The sequence below is a fragment of the Prionailurus viverrinus genome, chromosome B2 (assembly GCF_022837055.1).
Source record: "Prionailurus viverrinus isolate Anna chromosome B2, UM_Priviv_1.0, whole genome shotgun sequence".
Lineage (NCBI taxonomy): Eukaryota > Metazoa > Chordata > Mammalia > Carnivora > Felidae > Prionailurus > Prionailurus viverrinus.
Genome location: NC_062565.1, coordinates 41770557 through 41788041, shown reverse-complemented (window position 1 = coordinate 41788041; position 17485 = coordinate 41770557). Strand labels below are relative to the sequence as shown.

Here is a 17485-nt window from a genome sequence, read left to right as displayed (position 1 = left end):
GGACCATCTACTTCAACCTCCCCCCCTCCCTGTTCTGTCTTCTCCTGCCCATTCTTTATGGGGCTACCAAGAGGTCAGGTCAAGAGAAGACCCCAGATTCAGCCAAGCTGGATCAGATGCCCGCTCACGTCTTATGTATCTTTCTACTGACAGATTTATAGACTGTTTCTGTGACTCCTCGCCCACCCATCCACCCTCACCAGATCGTTGAGGAGCAGAATCATCTTATTTATAACAGCATCCGTGCCCCTAGTGTGGTAGCTGGCCCAGTAAATACGATTTGAAGGAATAAAAGAGAGGCAGGAGGAAATGGATTTGGTAGCATTGCTCATAAATGCCAAAGACCCAGACAGCTTCTGCCCTGGCCAGGACCGCAGGAGAGAAGGGCCTATGCAGCAAGACGGGGTGGGGAGTCCTCTCAGGAACAACCAGGGCTGTGAGTCCATTTCCCAAGGGCTCAAGGAACTCCCGGACCCTCTATGTAAAACTTAACAACACCGTGGAGTCACAGGCACCCGTGAGCACCCCCTTACCACTCCCTAGCCTACTGCAGCCAAGGCCACATAGCCAACTCAGCCCTCTCCTGTCCCCCGGGGCAGTAAGCTCAGACACATGGCCGGTTCCTTCCTCAACCAAAGGACCAGGCCTGGATCATGTGATTCCTGAAGGCAGCACTGCTCCCGGTAGGCCCTTGCTCCTGTCTAAGGTGCTGTCTCTCCGTCCCCCATTTCAGAGCCCATCCCCCCCACATCATGGCAGAGGGTGAACGGGGTCCCCCAGGACCAGCTCAGCCAGAATGGAAGCACCCTGGCCCCCAGCACAAGATGGGCCACGCCATCGCCTACCTACCTGGGACCCTTTTCCCAGACCTAAGACAAAAATGCCACTTTCCCCAAGGGAGGAGGGAAAGGGGGCAGGAGGGAGTCCAGAACAAGGACCCAATGGAGAAGGAGAAACCAGGAGGAGCTTTGAGATCAGAATTAAATTCTTTAATACAAAATGCTTTTTTTTAAGATATATCTGTATTTCTTTGTTGTTGTTTAAAAATAAATATGTACTACGGAATATCTCGAAAAACTGTACTAGAGACAAAGATGTGATGTTAATATCTTTTTCCCACAATTATTACGGATAAACAGTAGCACCAATAAATAAATGATAACAAATATTAAAATTAAAAAAGGAGAGAGATTTAGTATGTAGAATTCTCTATTTTTTCTTGTTTTGTTTTTACATATAAAAAACAGAATAGCCATGTCTATTTTATCAGAATCACATATATACATAAACATATATATATATATATATATATATACACAAAAACGCAAGTTGCCAAATATATATATAGTATGTAGATGTATATTGAAACCTTATTTCAAAGGAATGTGTGGTGGGGAACCAGGGAAAAGGGGAGGGCAGAGCTGAGTGTTAGCAAAATTAAATATCTGTTCAGGACAAGCTAGTGACTGTCCCCGATCAGGGAAAGAGAGATTGGAAACATGAATTTTATACACAAAGACCAGTACAAATAAGAGTACAAGAGACAGCAAGAAGAGATACATCTCATAAATAGTTGAAATTAAATATTAACCAAGAATACTGAAAAAAACCCTACTCTTTAATTAAATTAACTGTTTTAATTTCTAATTAAAAAGGGGTATTAAATAAGTATCATATATAAAACGCTTTCTCTTTTCTCTGCCTCCACGGTGGGCACGTGGATCCTGCCCTGTCTCTCTGTGCCGCGGGAAGGGTCGGGTCTGGGGACAGAGGAAGGTTAACCACTCACACACACACAGCCAGGTCTCCTGGGGTGGGGGGGGGGACAGAACTAGTGGTTTCAATGGTCTGAGGACATCAGGCCCTCCTGGGCTGCACCCGGGAAGGGCAGGAGGCCCTTCCCTTGGAGGACAAGCTGTCACCAGGCGGCCCTTCCTCCATCAATGTCTCTCTTCTCTTCGCCAAGACATCTGTCAGCAGCCTCCTGGGCATCTCAGAGCAAGTGAAGACGAGGTGAAGGCTGCCCAGTCTCCTGAATCTTGCAGGCAGTGCCCCTGGGGGCAAGATGCCCGTGCAGCATGTGGAGAGGATCCCCAAAGTACAGCAGTGTCCTGAGGCTCCCCAAACTCCTGGTCAGAGCCAGCGTCCTCGTCCCTGTACCTGTCGTCTGTCCATGTGATTCGGGGTAGAGGCTTAGGGCCAGGGCTGGGTTTGTCGGTGTTCCCAAAAGCAGGCCAAATTTGCCCCCGTGCCCTGGCCATGCACGCTTCTGGGCAGGGGAGGGGACCCTGGCCTGCCCGAGAGGGACCAAAAGATCATGCCAGAGTCTCTCCTCCCATCCTCTTCCCTGTTGGGATCTGGGTGGGGACAATCTCCTCCCAACTCAAGTCCACAGCAGTCAAATACATCCAGTGAAGACACCAATAACATTAGCAATGTTAATTTAAAAAAAGAATATATATATTTTATATATATATAAAATATATATATTTATTTTTATATATATAATATATATATATATAAATGTATGTATGTGGGTGGGTGTGTCTACAGGAATCCCAGAAATAAAACTCTCTAATCTTCCGGGCTTGGTGATTTAGCAGCAAGAAAAATAAAATGGCGATCCAATTCCAAGAGGGACCGTGCTTGGTCACCTGCCCGGGAATGCTTCTGCCGGAGTCTCGGCCTCCGGACCCAAAGTGCTCTGCGCAGAGTCTCCTCTTCCTTCATTTCAGGTTTCTGGATTAAGGATTGTTCTGTTGACGATGATGGCGGTGTGGTGGTGGTCGTGGCGGCGGCGTGGTTTCTGTGTCAGTCGTTCTGTATCAGTCTTTCCTGGTGAGAGGTCTGGTTCCCGAAACCCTGAGGGAGGCTCCTTCTTCCAGCCCGGCTCACCGCCTGGGCTTGTCACATCTGCGGGAGATGGGAAACAGAGGCCGGGGGTTAGGGCCAGGCGAGGGGACGCGGCGGTGAGGCAGGCAGCCTCCCCTTCCTGGGAGCCCGAGTCCCTGCAGCAGAGAGGAAGGTGAAAGCATCGTTCTGCCCGGAGGAGCCCAGCGTTGAGGGGAGAGCCAGCCCCTGCCCACGGAGGCCCCGCTGGAGCAGTAGCTACGTCCAGACTCCCATCTGCCCTCCAGAGCTTACAGTCTAGTCGAGACAAGACAAGGACGAGGGGACATTTCATCACAGGCAACAAATGAGCACGAACTAAAGAACAGTCCCTACTTGACATTTCAGAGCTAGTGGTGACCAAAGTTGGACCGAGTTAGTCAACAAGGAGTCCCCGCAGAAAGAGGGGTTTCAGCTCTGCCTCTATGGGGCTGGTTTGGACAACAGAGTGGGGAGAGGACCCCAAGCAAGGGGTGGGGCTGCCCCCAGGAAAGTGAGGCTCCCACGGGAGCGGGAGCCAGAGAGGCGGGGAGGGACACATCTCCCATCACCACGCCCTCCCCTCCAGGCTCCGGCTGCAGGCCCCATCTTTCTCGAGCATGTTGGCAGCAGCAGGCCTCAGGTACCGGGGTGCCCCTCCTTTCCCATGTGCTGTGTAATTGATGGTGGGGGAGAGACGATCATCGACTGTGAAAGCTCCTGTCTAAGCAGAGGGGACGCCAAGAACTTTCTCGTCGTGCCCCTGGCTCCTGGGCTGATTATCTTTTACCTTCTCTACTATGAGAGATCACAACTGGCCCTGCCCTTCTGAGAGCCTGGGAACGAGGATCCTAAGCCTCCAATTTGGGGTACTGAAGCTCCCCCTTACAGGGGAGGGCTCTAGAGGTTGGGGTGACTTCTGTCAGCCCCCAGGTCACTTCAGACACCCCATCCCAGACATCTCTCTGCAGAATCATCACCACAGAAATCCTAAAATGACAAGTCCCTTATCTACCTTGAGGCCCCCTGGGGGATGTGGAGACCCCTCATCAGACCCTGGAGGTGGGCAGAGCCCAAGCCCAGCACTCATATACACTTCCTGTCTTCACCTACTACCAAGACAGACAGAAGTCTGCACAAACACCCCAGGGCCTCATCCCCAGCGCCCCCAGAACATCCACAAGCCACACGAGCATGGGGGTGGGGGAGGCAAGCACATTCTAAGAACTTTGATAATGGAACATCTGGACTAGCTGGGGGTACCCTGACCCTGCCCAGGAGTCCCCATAAGCCCCCCACTAGGTGAAGTTTACACTGGCCCAGAGGGCTCCCAGCCTTTGTGCCCAGGCCGGACTGGTACAAGCTCCATTCAAGGCATCAAGATTGCCAGCCAAACTGTCAGGGCTCTGCGCTCCTGACCTTCCCCCCTGAACTCAGTCATATATTCACTTGCACACTTGCCACTTTCTAGGTCCTCACTGTGGTCAAAGGACAGTGGTACAGAGGCCTGGAGGGTTACACACAGGTGAATAAAAGCCAGGCCCTGCCGTGAGGAGTTCACAATCTAATGTCAGGAAAGCGGGCATGCCAGGGCGCCTGGGTGGCTCAGTCGGTTAAAGCGCCCAACTTTGGCTCAGGTCATGATCTCATGGCTCACGAGTTCAAGCCCTGCCTTGGGCCCTGTGCTGACAGCTCGGAGCCTGGAGCCTGCTTCTGTTTCTGCATCTCCCTCTCTCTCTGCCCCTCCCCCGCTCGCACTCTCTCTTTCTCAGAAATAAATAAAAAAACATAATAAAAAAAAAAAAAAAAAGGAAAGTGGGCACGTCCCACCCCCCACCCCATCCTGGGGGCATCTGGAAATATGTGGGTTGTTTGAGGCTGTCACCATGACTACTGGAGTATGGAAGGTATCTAGTGTCCCCAAATGTTAAATATCTTAACCACCCTAAACCAACAGCCAGAGCCTGTGCCCTCTGGGACCCAGTCTAGGAGGGACTCAGACCTGCCCCTATGAGAGACACCGAGGGGATGAGATGCCCAGCGGTGCGGACTCCAGAGGGTGGTGGCAAGGCCCCCGAGAGTGTTTGCACTTGGTAGACGGCAGCGTCCCCCGCACCAGGAAGGGCCCCCGATACTAGCAGCAAAGGTAGTACTAACGACATCAGGACCAACAGCCACCACAGGACGCCTCAGGACCACAGGACACAACACTCAGCCTGCGTCCACACCATCACATTAAGCCACACCAGCCTGCCCCCTCAGGCAACCAGGGCCACCTCTGAACAGGCCCTCCCAGGCCAGGCCAGCACCTGCTGCCCACCACAGGGGCCTTGCGAGCAGAGAAGGCAGAGGTCAGTCACCAGGCAGGCAGCTAGAAGCCGAGCAAGCAGCTGGCCCCTCTCAGATGCGCCCGTGCGCACTCTCTCTCTCTTCCTTTCTCTCCCGGTCTCTGTGTGAAGCCCCTCTCTGACTCGCTCCCCCTCTGGGAACCAACCTGCAAGTACGTTCGTTTAACTCAAGCTGCCTCGCCTTGCAACGCGAGTCTGTGTTTTTGCAGGAACATTTACACGTCTGCGGATCTTGTACAAACAAATGCTTTCTCCGCTCTGAGCAAGGCCCACAGGGACTGCAAAAAGGCAAAAGGAAAGACATCTAAGCTAGAGCATCAGCAGAGAGAGAGAGAAAAAAAAAAAAAACCATGCAACACCCCCTAACAGTCTGCAGCTACGCCCCCACCCAGCTTGTTGGCCCCCATACCCTTCCATGCCCTGGAAGGATCCAAGTGCTGCAGCAGAAGACAGAGAGAGCGGCGGAAAGAGGCAGCACCGGCTAGGAAGCCTGCCTGCAGGAAGAGGCAGACATAGATGGGCAGAGAGTGCAAGGAGAGGGCCACCATAAGGGGACTGCTGTCCCCTGGGGACAAGTACAAGCCTTGAGCCACAGGGCCCCCAACAGCCACCACCCCAGAAGGAGCACACATTGACTCTCCACCTGCTGGCGACAGCAATCTGAGCCGCCTTCTCCCCGTGCGAGGACTCACGCCCAGGCCCCTCCACCAAAGGTGGGCCGAAGTGGGATATGTCGGCAGGCCAAGCCCGGAGGCAGCGCCCACGGCCAGGCCACTGGTGACCGAAGGGCCCACCACAGCCTCCGACCCAGAAGAAGAGCCTCCAAACCGACAGGGAGGTTTCTGTGGGTGCCGTGGGTTCGACCAGAATAGGGGGCTCCCCTCCAGAGGCCCCAAATCCACGAGAAGGGGCTGCCATATGGTGCCTGACCCCACCCTCAGATGACAATACACTGCCTCACATCATTCGCGCCCCTTCCTCGTGCCACGTCTGCCCTCCCCACCACCCTCAGCTTCCAGACAAGTGCAGAAGCCTGGAGCAGTGGAAACCAGTTGGGTGAGCAGGCACCAGTGCCTGGCACCCGTGCCAACGTGGGCCCGCCACCAGTGCCCAGTGGGTGAGAGAAAGGTGGTGCCCAGCCAAGCCGGTGTCCCCTCCTTGAATTCCCCCAGGCCCGCTCTGCCCACCTGCCCACCCCGACCCCGGACCAGCACCACCACCACCAGGTCTGGCCACTGGTGCCAATTAGTGGAGCGAGAGTGAGAGAGAGACACTGGGGGGAGAGGAGGAGGAAAGCCGGGAGAGGAAGGCAGGGGCAGGGTTAGGGGGTCCTGCAGGCGGGACTCTGATCGGGGGCCAGGGAGGCTGCAGGCAATGAGACAGCGGAGGCACCACGTACACGCTCCAGGATTTATACCGGGATTTCTTGCGCTTTCTTTTTTGCCCCTTTCCCTTTCCTCGAACTGATTTTCTGGAAAATAAAAAAACAGAGACAGACAAAGAGAGAGCGAGGGGGAAGGGGAGAGGAAAAGAAGCAGTGAGGAGGGCACACTTCCCGGAACGAGGCATCGGGAGGCTAGGGAACTCCAGGAAAGAGCTTGCGCACGAACACGCACACACAGGCTGGGGTAGCAGACACTCAATGGCTCCTTCTTCTCGTTTTGGCCACCCTAGGGTGGCCAACCCAGCCTCCGGCAATGCTTGGATGGGAAGCAGAGGCTGGGTGGAGGGCACAGGACCCACAGGCCTGCATGCTCCTGGCAGCTCCTGGCAGGGGACAAAGCCCCCTGGGCAGGATCTTTGTCCAGAACCCTGTGCAAGTGTGACCCTGAAGGTCGGGGACTGTAAAAGGTAGGCCAGAGTTTGGGGAGGGCAGAGACTTGATGCGATGGGAGCAGGGGTGGGGGGTGGCAGGCTGTGCTTCAGGCACCTGCCTTCATTTCCCAGTGCAACAGCAAAGGGGTCCCTCCAGGGGCCCCGCCTCTGCAAATCCCAGCGTGGGGCGGGGGGGGGGGGGGGAGCTACATTGGAAGCTGGCACAAGACCAAGGGCGGCACATGAAAGGCGCCAGCCTGCCCAGCCATACCCTGGGCCGAGAGGCGGGGACGGGTGCCCTCAGAGCCCCAGGCAGGCGGTAGGGTGGGGTGGGAGTTAGGGAGGCATGGGAGGAGGAGCCTGGGCGTTACTTGGCAGGGAGTTCTCTCCCCAGCCTGTCAAAGCCTGCTACACCATCTCACCAGACTCTCTTCCGAGCCCAGGCGAGCCCCCCACTCTCCCTGTGGGCAAAGCAGGCATTTGGGAAACCGGCAAGGGGGGCAGGCTGAAGCCTGTCCCCCTCAAGGGAACCAGCACTCTCCACACCTGCCAGGCCAGAGGATGCCCAGAATGTCTGCCACATGGGGAAGCAATGAGGGGAAGGCACTGAGAAGAAGGGCCAGACTATTCCCTCCAGGAGAAAGCACTGGGAAAGGGGAAGGTCTACACACACACACACACACACACAAACTCACTCTCTCTCGCTCTCTCTCTCTGAGCCTGCTCTCCCAAACCACTGCTCTGGTAGCCACAGCAATTCTGGAAGTTGGGGACTTAGGGAAGAGGTAAGGGGCAGGGGCCTAGGAGTTTCTATGTCCCTAGAGCTTTGGGGGCAGACAGGATGGTGAGGTGGGGGAGGGAAGGGCACAGGTGCTCTCTCTCATTCTCTTTCCCTGCAGGCCTGCCCCCTTGCCAGTTGCTCACCCAGTTTTGAAGCCTCACTGCCCCCAGACTATGCCCCCCTGCTCCATCCTGACCCAACCCTCCACACTGAGCAACTGGAAGCCTCAGAAAATGACCAACATTCAACTCACTTCTCCCTGGCCAGGAGGGCTGAGTGTCTCTGGCCTGCCTCACTGCTACAGGAGGGCATCACCAAGGAAACATCTCAGCCGGACCCAAGTCCAACTGCGCCACCACAGCAGCCGCCGTAAGAGGCCGTTTCCCCTGGCACACAAAAGGTCTCTCTGTCACCTACTCCCTCTCCCTGCGGTGGGTGATGGGAGACTAGAGCAAGCCAGGGACCCAGTGTCCACACTGCCCCCTGACACACCAAAACTTCAAGTCCCGGCCAGGAATGACCCGGAGACCTGGAATGCATTGTCTCTTCCAAAGGAAGCTCCAGGCTCCAGGCTGGGTTTTGTCCCTAATTCTAGAGACATAATCCTCGAGTCTGCTCAATCCCACTACTACCACCACAAGTCCTCAGGAGACCAACTCCCTGACCCAGTGAAGCCATCAGACCCCCCCCACCGCCCCCCCCACTCCGACAGAGGAAGCCAAGAACCCCAAACCAAGATAACGGGCCAAGGAGAGGGAGAGGAGCTAAAGTCATGGCTACTTACTTTTCTTTCGCTCTATCTTTCTTTGGTCTGCAGCGGGCAGAGAAAAAGAGAAGAACAAAACAGAGAAGGGTTGAGATGGTGATGAGACCAACAAGAAGAGTCACATACTACTATGACATATCAACGCAGTTTTAATCTCTTGACGCAAACTAACGCATTTAATCCTGCTAACGATGCTATGGGGTACCTAGCGTTATTATGCCCGTTTCCAGATGTAGACACTGAGGCACAGTGAGGTAAAATTAAAGTCGCCCAAGGTGCCACAGTGGGAAGGTGGACATGGGCCAACACGTGGCACGTGCTCAACCCCGCCGCCACGTGCTGAACGAATGAGCCCGTGACCCCATCCTCACCTGCATTCACATTTGCTATGCTGTAGGAAGCTCATCTCCCCTATGTGCTGGCCTTGATGAGGTTTGATCCGCATAATCTAGAGGGAAAGGAAGCAGATCACAGAGGTTAGTGACCCAGCCAGCCATACCCAGATGGGACACCCCATGGCTCTTGCCACTCAGCACCCAGGGGTTCTACAGAGCAGGGGTGGGGGACAGAGGTAGGAGGGACCAGGGGCTCCGCCAGAAAGAGCCTCGGGCCCACCCCAACGTCCCCAACCCTGCTGATCTCAAGGAGCCCCTGTTCTTCTTGAGGGCAGACATGGCTGCACGGGTTGGCCAGGCTGGGAATTCAGGTCCTGGGTTCTCACCGGTCCCAATCCCTCCCCTCCTTTTATTTCCTCTAGGCTTTACCCTCATCCCTGGTAGCTACCCAAGAGCCACCCTCCCTGGGGTCTCAGAGCTCCCTCCCACCCTGTTCAAGCTGAGATGTGCCCTGTCGCTGCGAAGCACCAAACAACTGGCTTTTAAACCTCTCCATGGACCAGGCTCATCCAGCTTCCCAGATAGAGCCCCCAAAGAGGAAGGGCCCTCTTCCTCCAAGAGAGGAACAGAAGGCCTCCTGTCACAGGCGTCAGCCCCTGTGGGACTGGGGAATGTAGGCATCTTTCTCTCCAAAGAAAGTAAGACTCCCCCACACGTCCCTGCGACGGACTCAGGGGCAGGAGCGGAGCAAGTCACGTCTGGCTCCTCCTCTCAAGAGCTGCCCAGCAAAGGGCCTGGGACCACCTGTTCCCCAAGTCTAACCCCCCCTCCCACCCCCACTCCCTGCCGATGCCCACCTGCATGGTGATGTTGAATTCCTCCGTGGGCACACACTCCAGGCCCTCGTCATTGCAACAGCCCCCGCATCGCATCAGGGGCACGCAGGATGGCTTGAAGATATACTCGATCTCATCAGGGTACTCCTGGAAGATGTCCACCAGGGTCTCGATGGGACGGCAGTAGCTGCGCTGGTAGACATCCATGAACTTCACCACTGCGTGGGATGGGGTGACACGTGAGCCCAGCAGGTCACACGAGAGATGGCCGGCTCCTAACTCCGCCCAGCTTGGGAAGGCCGCCCCTCAGAGTGCCTGTGAGAGGTGCCCACTTTCGGGCCGGTCCTTCCAAAACTCTAACCTAAGTTCCTCCGGCTGTGGTTGGCATCCCTCACCTAAGCTTTCCACCATCAGCACTGATGAAGGCCTGGTTTTATTCCAAAGATCACACCAGGCTGTCAGGTTCTGCCAGAGATAACCTGCCACATGTGATCCCGCTGCCTCGCCATGACAGCCGAGCGCATTCTTGGGTCAGCCTCGATGCCAGGACATAGTTCGAGCACGAGTTTACTTGTTGAGGGGTGATCTAAGTTGCCCGTGAAAGGAGCAACAGCCAGCTTGGCAAACCTACTCCCCATTTTCCTAAGACCTCTGCCACACCACCCTCCACCCCAACAGCCAATTAATGAGCACTTATTATATGCTGAGCAAGGTGTGCAGTAGCCCATAGTTTTCATGGCCAACAATTCTCCCTGCACGACACCATCAGGTTCCAGTAGGAGGCCCATTTTACCAAGAGGGAACTGGAGGTTCAGAGAGGCTGAGTAACTCGCCCCAAGGCCACACTTCACTAAGTGTCAAGAGTTCAAATCAGTTCTGCCATGGAAGCCTTCCCAAGGCAAGCGACATCGTGTGAAAACAGAGGGGAAGCACCGCAGGGGGCGCTGTGCCACCTGCCAGACCCCTCCCCAGACGCAGGCTGGGAAAGCGGTAAGCATCAGCACAGGGCCTGGGCCGCCGGGAATCAGCAGGTGGCAGTGGGTGGGCACACTATGCAGGCCCTGCCAGCCACCGATAACCCCGCCCAAGAGGGCAAACTGCTTGCATCATGGAAAAAACGGTGCTGCCATTGCAGCCACGGAGCGTTTCTAGAAGCTGATCTGGAGGGAGAGCAGGGTAAAGACAGCTTCCCAGGCCGGCCGTGGAGCCTGGGGTGCACTGGAGCATGAAGGGGTAATTCTAGGCCACAGGGGCGGGGTCCTTGAGAATAGATGCAATCAAGACCTGGACTGAGGACTCCAAATTGTGGCCCAGGCCGCCACTCTCCCTCTCTCCCTTTCTCTCTGACACACACACACACACACACACACACACACACACACACACACCCCACAGTAATCCTGTCCCTGAAATGTATTTCCCCTGCACAGGAAGAAGGAGCAGCACCCAGGCCATGAAGTAGTCCAAGCTCAGGCCATGACTTGGTGTAACCTTGGGCCAGTTCCTCCCTCTCTGGGCCTCAGACTGCACATCTGTGTAAATGGGTTGGCGGGGGGGGGGGGGGGGGGGGGCATGTTTAAAGACACTGAGAGCGAGGCTGAAATGTGGGGTTTTGTCTTCCCTTTCCAGCCCTGTGAATAAGCATTCTTTGTCAGCCCAGGTGACAGTCTGGAACCTCACCAAGGCATGTGAAGGGCCACCCCCTAGCCTGCCTCTCCCAGAAACAAGCTGAGCCTCCTCCTCCCTCCAGAGGGTAAAGGAAGATGAGCCCCGTGGAGCAGGGTTGAGGGGCATATACACAATAGGTGGGTTGAAATTTGGGAGCTGAGGGGAAGGCCACAGTTGTGACAACAGCAGGATAGTCCCTGGCCTTGCCTGAGATCTACTTCCCCTATGCGGACAACAGGCATAGAATTCTCTCCTCCACCCTCAGAGGGGTTAAGGCAAAGCACCTTCAAAAAGAATGAAGCCCAGGGATCTGAAGAAGCCCTTTTCTAATCCAAGTCTATATCGAAGATGACTGAAGAATTCTTGACCCGACACTGTGTTATGGCTGGGGACACAGGTGGCCAGGTTTGGGGCCCCACCCAAGACAGGAAAGCAGAAAGGTCTGGCCTGGGCCGTGGGTTGCTGAAGCTAAAAAGACACAGGCGAGGAATTCCTTGGAAAAGCTCCCTGGAATCCCTAAGGGCCGTGCGGCGGAGGAAGGTAGAGGGGAGAACCTCACCCAAATCCTTCACGCCCCAGCCACTGCCTCTAAGGAAAACCGTCCCACTTCTGCACAGGCCATAAACATACGTCTACTCCAACATCAAGCTGTCTTGCTTTTCCTTATTTCTTGAAGACAATCTTTTCCCCAAGCAAACAAAGACCATTTGCTTGCCTCTCCCAGACCACAGAGACCACCGAGAGACCGATGGCGGGTGGGCACACACTGGGAGCCAGGAGCTGTGAGTGGCACAAGCTGTGGAGTGGCTGGGAAGCAAGGCCCCGGGCCAAGGAAAGAGCTCCTGAGGGAAGGAGGCAGAACCGGCTGGGCATCACCACCTGCCCAGGGAGTGCAAACACTGCCCCTGGCCACTACCCTGGGCCACGCTGGATTTGGGTCAGAAAACGCGCCCCAAGGAAGACCCCAGGGCCTTCTCTCCTCAGGGGTGGGGAGCAGGGGGAGTGGCATCAGGCATTCCTCCCCCAGGCTGAAGCAGAGGCTGCATTCAGTGTTGGGGGAGAGCCAGGGCTTCCCTGGAGAAATGGGAGGGTCCCTGCTCCAAACCACAGAGGAACAAAAGGCAGGCGGACTCTAGTTGGGCAGGGGGCGGGGCACCTGGGAGCTACAGCCAGCCCTCTGCTGGCCCAGGAGGGAAGTTCACAGCACCTAAACCTATCCCACCCAGAGGGCAGAGGAGATTGTAGGGCCTTCTCTCCACCCGCTAAGGAATGCAGACTGTGGGGAGGGGTCCTACGAGGTGGGGCCCCCCTGCACCTCCAGCTCACGCACAGCTAGTTCGCTGGACAGCAAGGGTCACAGCCCCCTCCACAGAGGCCCCACAGGTGTGATGCAGCTGGGTTGGATGTGACAGAGAATACCCATCCTCCCCTGAGGGCAGGTGGGACAAGGGACACCTCCCTTGACACCGGGGATCTTTGAACACTGCCTTCCTGGTCTGTGCTCACGGCTGCCTCTCCAAGTAAAATTTTACTGGAAAGAGCAGAAGGAAAAGGCAACATGTCCTATTTGTAGCAGAGGCCTGACTTGGAAAGAGAGTCCTCCAGAACAAAGGGTTATTCTCATGGTGCTCCCCTCTTCCCTTCTTGATCCCCATCCCTGCACCCCTTCCTGCCCCCATAGCCCTGAAAGAAAGGAATTGGTCCTCCCCAGCCATCCGCTGGGGAGACAGGTACCCCACCCAAGAGCCAGGGGGACTCACCTTCGTGGGGTTTGTGCTCTCCATCTGCCATGGGTGCAGCCTGGGACCACTGAGGACAAAACAAAGAGCAAGACACGGGCATGAGCAGGATGCAAAGGCCCAGCCACCCGCCCAGGCAGCAGCCTCCGGCTTCTCCAAGGCTGCTGAGTGGAACAAGGCACCTGCAGGGCTCCCCACAGCACAGAGCATGCCCTCCACCCCTGCGCTGCTCTAATTCTGAAGGAAGAAAGAAACTAAGCAGATATTGGGGGGTGGGAAACTAAAAATACAGGAGAAAAACACCAGAATGCTGTGCTGTCCAGGTCCCCGCCCCTTCCCCACATTACCTCCCTCCCAGCTCCCCCCCACTCCCCATCCCCCGCCCACACACATCCCTGGCCACAACGGTCCATTGCTGAGTTAATTTTCTCAGACCCCTGACTCCCTGGTCCAAAGCCACGGTAAGTATTAAGGTCAAATAGGAGGACAAATTTGGACTGAGGCAGGAAGGAAAGACTGGGGGCGAGAAAAACAACATGGTGACCTTCTCTTGCTGACATGACAAATACCAGGGTGAGCTGGTGCTGGGGAGGGCGGGGGGGGGGGGGGTGCAGAGGAACGAAGGGCGCCAACCACCCTCCCCCATCCAAACTCCTCCTTCCTCGGGAACATTCAGCAGATATCCTCAGGTATATTCAGCAAACCCACAGGTTGTCTAGATGGTAAAACCAGGAAGGAAACCCTGCAGGAGGGGAGAGCCCATTGCTCCCAGCACACAAATCTCCCCAGAGCCTGAATGTATCTCCAGAGCCCCAAGCCTCACACTCCCACCTCACTCTCTGGTTTCTTCTCCCTCCCAGACTGAGGGGGGTCTCAAGCCCCTCTCACCTGGCTGTGCACTCTCCTCAAAGGCAGCCAGGAAAGCCTTCTATGCCTTAGCACTACCCAGCCCCTAGGGGGCCCCCTGCACCTCCTAGGCCCGAGGCTTCCCCTATCCTCCCCATCCCTCCCCACCCCCACGAGATCATTCCTCCCCTCCCCACAAGCTGTGAAGGTCAACAAGCCCAACCATGTGTACCTGACAGCTAGGAGCAGGCAAAGGCTTCTCCCAGCCCTTCAAGGAGGCCTTTGGTTCTCACCAGCTGGCCACCTCACTTGCCCTTCTTTGGGGGCAGATCCCCAGCAGCAGAACTGTACTCCAGCCCACGGAACTGCAGACCCCCCTGACAGAGCCTCACTGTCTGTCTGTCTGTCTCCTTCCCACACATCCCCAGGGCACCCCAGATCCCCCAGCCTTGTCCCTAGGGCCAAGGTCAGGTAACAGTTTCCAGGATCCCAGCTGGATAGACTTCCATTGCAGCTCTCCCTCAGGGACCCCCTGGAGTCTCCACTTTGCCTCTCACCCATCCCAACGATACCCTCTGGTTTCCTTCTGCCAATGTTCTCTCTATGTCCTCCGCTCCTCTTGGGCCCCAATGAGGAAAGGGGACAGAAACTTCTTAACCCCCTCCAAGGCCAGGGGGCACTGGGAGGGGTGGCTCTAGGCAGGGAGAGGCCAGGTGCCCTTCTCTGGGGGCCTCTGAAGGTCACAGTGTGGCCAGGCTGCCACTCCTCCCCCTCCCCCCCCCCCCTTGGAGGCCTGGAGCCAAGGCCTTTGTGCCAGGGTCTGAGGAACTCAGAGTGGCAGCAGGGACCCCAGCCCATTTCCTTCCTTCTGCCCCTCTCCAAGGGGACTCTGGCTGAGGGAAGGTACAAGAGAAGAGCATAAAAGGACCCCTTCGGTGACTTTGAGAAGCAAGTTGGGTGGGCAAGTTTGGAGTTCCAAAAAACCACCTGCTCCTGCTCCAACACCCCCCATTTCACCAGGACAAAGTGTGTTTGCAAGGCTGGCAGGAGCTCCTTCCAAAGGTGCGGGGAAAGCTGGTCCCACACTATCCATATCACAGCAAAATTTAAGCCATTTTTCCAAAAAGTGTAAAGTGAAGTGGAATAATGACACTATTTAATTCCTCCCTTAGCCCATCCCCATAAAAGCTAAAGGCACAGCTCGGAAGTGTGGGGGAGGGGAGCAAAGCAGACTGTCACCGAGTCCGGACTTTAGGTAGTCTGACAAAGCACCAGGGTGGGCCCTTGCACCCCGACCTCTGACAGTGATCATCCTTTCCCTGGCCTCTGGGGTCAGAGGCGGGTTACACGGGTCTTCTCATCAGAGGGTAGTGAAAAGTAGAAAGGTGGCAGGGGCTTCTCTCCACTTTAGGGAAGAAATGGGGAAGGGGTGTCAAGAAATTTCCTCCTAGCACAGGAGAGGGCTAGGGGCTGGGGACGGTGGGGGGGGGGGGGGGGGCTGGTTCTCCAGATCCTCTGGCTAGGGATACCTCGAGAGGTCACCTTCCCGTGGAGGGCCGGCGGGGGGAGGGGCACCGCTCGCCGCCCCGGGCTCCCCGCTCGGGCCGCCGAGGCTCCGGGAACACGCGGCCGGCCAGGCCCGGGCTGATGTAATCGGCTCCGCGCCGCGCGCGCCCGGCCGGGCGGGGGAGGGCGGGCACCGAGCGGGACGCGAGCGGGGACGGGCGGGGGTGCCTTGGCGCAGGTGGCCCGGCGGAGACCGGGGGTCCCTTCGGCAACCCACCCCGAAACTTTTCTCAAACTCGTGGCGAGGGCCGAAGAGATCGAGCTGCAGTGACAGCAAGCCCCCTCTCTCGCCCGCGCCCTGCCCCCTCCACGCTCTCAGCCCCCCCTCGGTCCAAGGTCTGGGCACCCCCCTGCCCGTTGGGCTCCGGCTCCCGCCCCCGCTGCCCGGACTTCCAGTTCGTCGGGGACCAGCGGCCAGGAGCAAACTTCAGCCGCCGGCGGCAGCGCAAGCCCAGCCCCCTCGGCCTCCTCCTCCGGCTCCCGCCCTCCGCTGGTCGGCCCAGATCGTACGTGCGGTGACTCTGGTGGGTGGGCAGGGCCCGCGTGGGCGGTGAGATTCTATCCTGGTGCCCTCCCACCTAGCGCGCGCCCCCTCCCCCTACACGTACGAGGATTGAGGGGGTAGCCGCGCGCCCGGTGCCCAAGGACCCTCGTAGGGTACGGAGCCCCCACGCGCGCGCTCGCACGCACGTCCCCAGCGGGGAGAGGCGCTCGAAGCGGCCCGCGACGCCTGGTGGGCACGGCCGCTTACCTTGGCATGGTGGAGGTAGAGCAGCAAGGCAAGGCTCCAATGCACCCAAGAGAGCAGAAAGTTCATGGTTTCGGAGGCCCGGCCGGGGCCGGCGCGGCTAGCGCTCCCTCTCCGGCTCGGGCTGCGGGGCGGCCCGCTCTCCTCGGCGCCTAGGCGGGCTCCTCTTCCTCCCGGAGCCGAGGCCCGGGCCAGGGCCTGGGTCGCGCGCGCGGCTGGGGCACTGTCTGCGCACACAGCCGCCTCACCCGTCCATGAGCCCGGCTTCCGAGCTCCGAGTCGCCACCGCGGCCCCCTCTCCTCTTCCTTCTCTTCTTCCTCCTCCCCCTCCTCCGACTGCGGCTCCTCCCGGCCCGGGCTAGCACTTCTCCCGGTTCCGCTCGGCTCGGCTGCCCCGGCGCGGACCACGGCTCCTCCGGAGCGAGAACAACCCAGAAGTTGGACGAAAAGTTTCACTGCAATGCCGCGAGCCCCGACCCCCTCCACCCCGCCTCCAGGCGCGGGCTCCGGCTCTTGCCCGCGGCTCGCCGCCGCGTCCACCCTCGGCCGCCGGCCGGGGAGGAGGTGGGCGCTGGGGCGGGGGGCGGTGTCTGTCTGTCTGTCCGTCAGCGCTGCTGGTCCGATGCAGGATCCCAAGGGGGAGGGCTCACGCCGCGCTCTGGCGGTCACCCCCAAAAGCAGGTCACTCACTTTGCCCCTGTCCCTGTCGTTGCTCGCTCGCCTGCGCGCGCTCTCTGACCCCGTCTCTCTCTCTCTTCCTCGACTTCTCTCTGGAGCTCTTGCTACCTCTTTCTTCTCTCTGCTGGTTTCCAAAATCCGAAGTGATTTGGAGAAGTAAAGGAGCAATCTCCCCAAACGGTCGGCCCGATTTAAGCGGGGAATGGGAAGCAAAAATAAATTAAAACGGGAAAAAATGTGGATATTTAAAATTGCTTAAGAAAAAAAAGAGGAGGGTAAACCCTGGATAAATGAATATCGAATTCCAGTGCGGAGACCTCTGGCTAGTGACCCCGCCGGTTCGTCCGCCTCGCCGCTGCGCCTCCCGACCCAGCGCCGCTGCCGCCGGCTCCACTCGCCCCCCGCGCCGCGGCCTCCTCGCAGCCCGGCTGCCCCAAGCCTCTGCGCTCCTCACCACTAGCGGCCGCTTAAAAATCAGACCCGGCTTGTCC

General features: G+C 57.5%; 1 protein-coding gene across 1 annotated transcript; it reads right to left on the bottom strand.

Annotated features, from left to right (window-relative positions):
• Positions 1–967: 967 nt before the first annotated feature.
• On the bottom strand, positions 968–17249 carry VEGFA (vascular endothelial growth factor A; the record flags this gene model as incomplete). Its single annotated transcript, XM_047859326.1, has 8 exons — positions 968–2913; positions 5363–5494; positions 6616–6687; positions 8597–8623; positions 8950–9026; positions 9771–9967; positions 13178–13226; positions 16320–17249. Coding segments are annotated over 8 exons (1506 nt in total), but the record flags the coding sequence as incomplete, so codon positions are not given.
• Between the last annotated feature and the right edge of the window lie 236 nt (positions 17250–17485).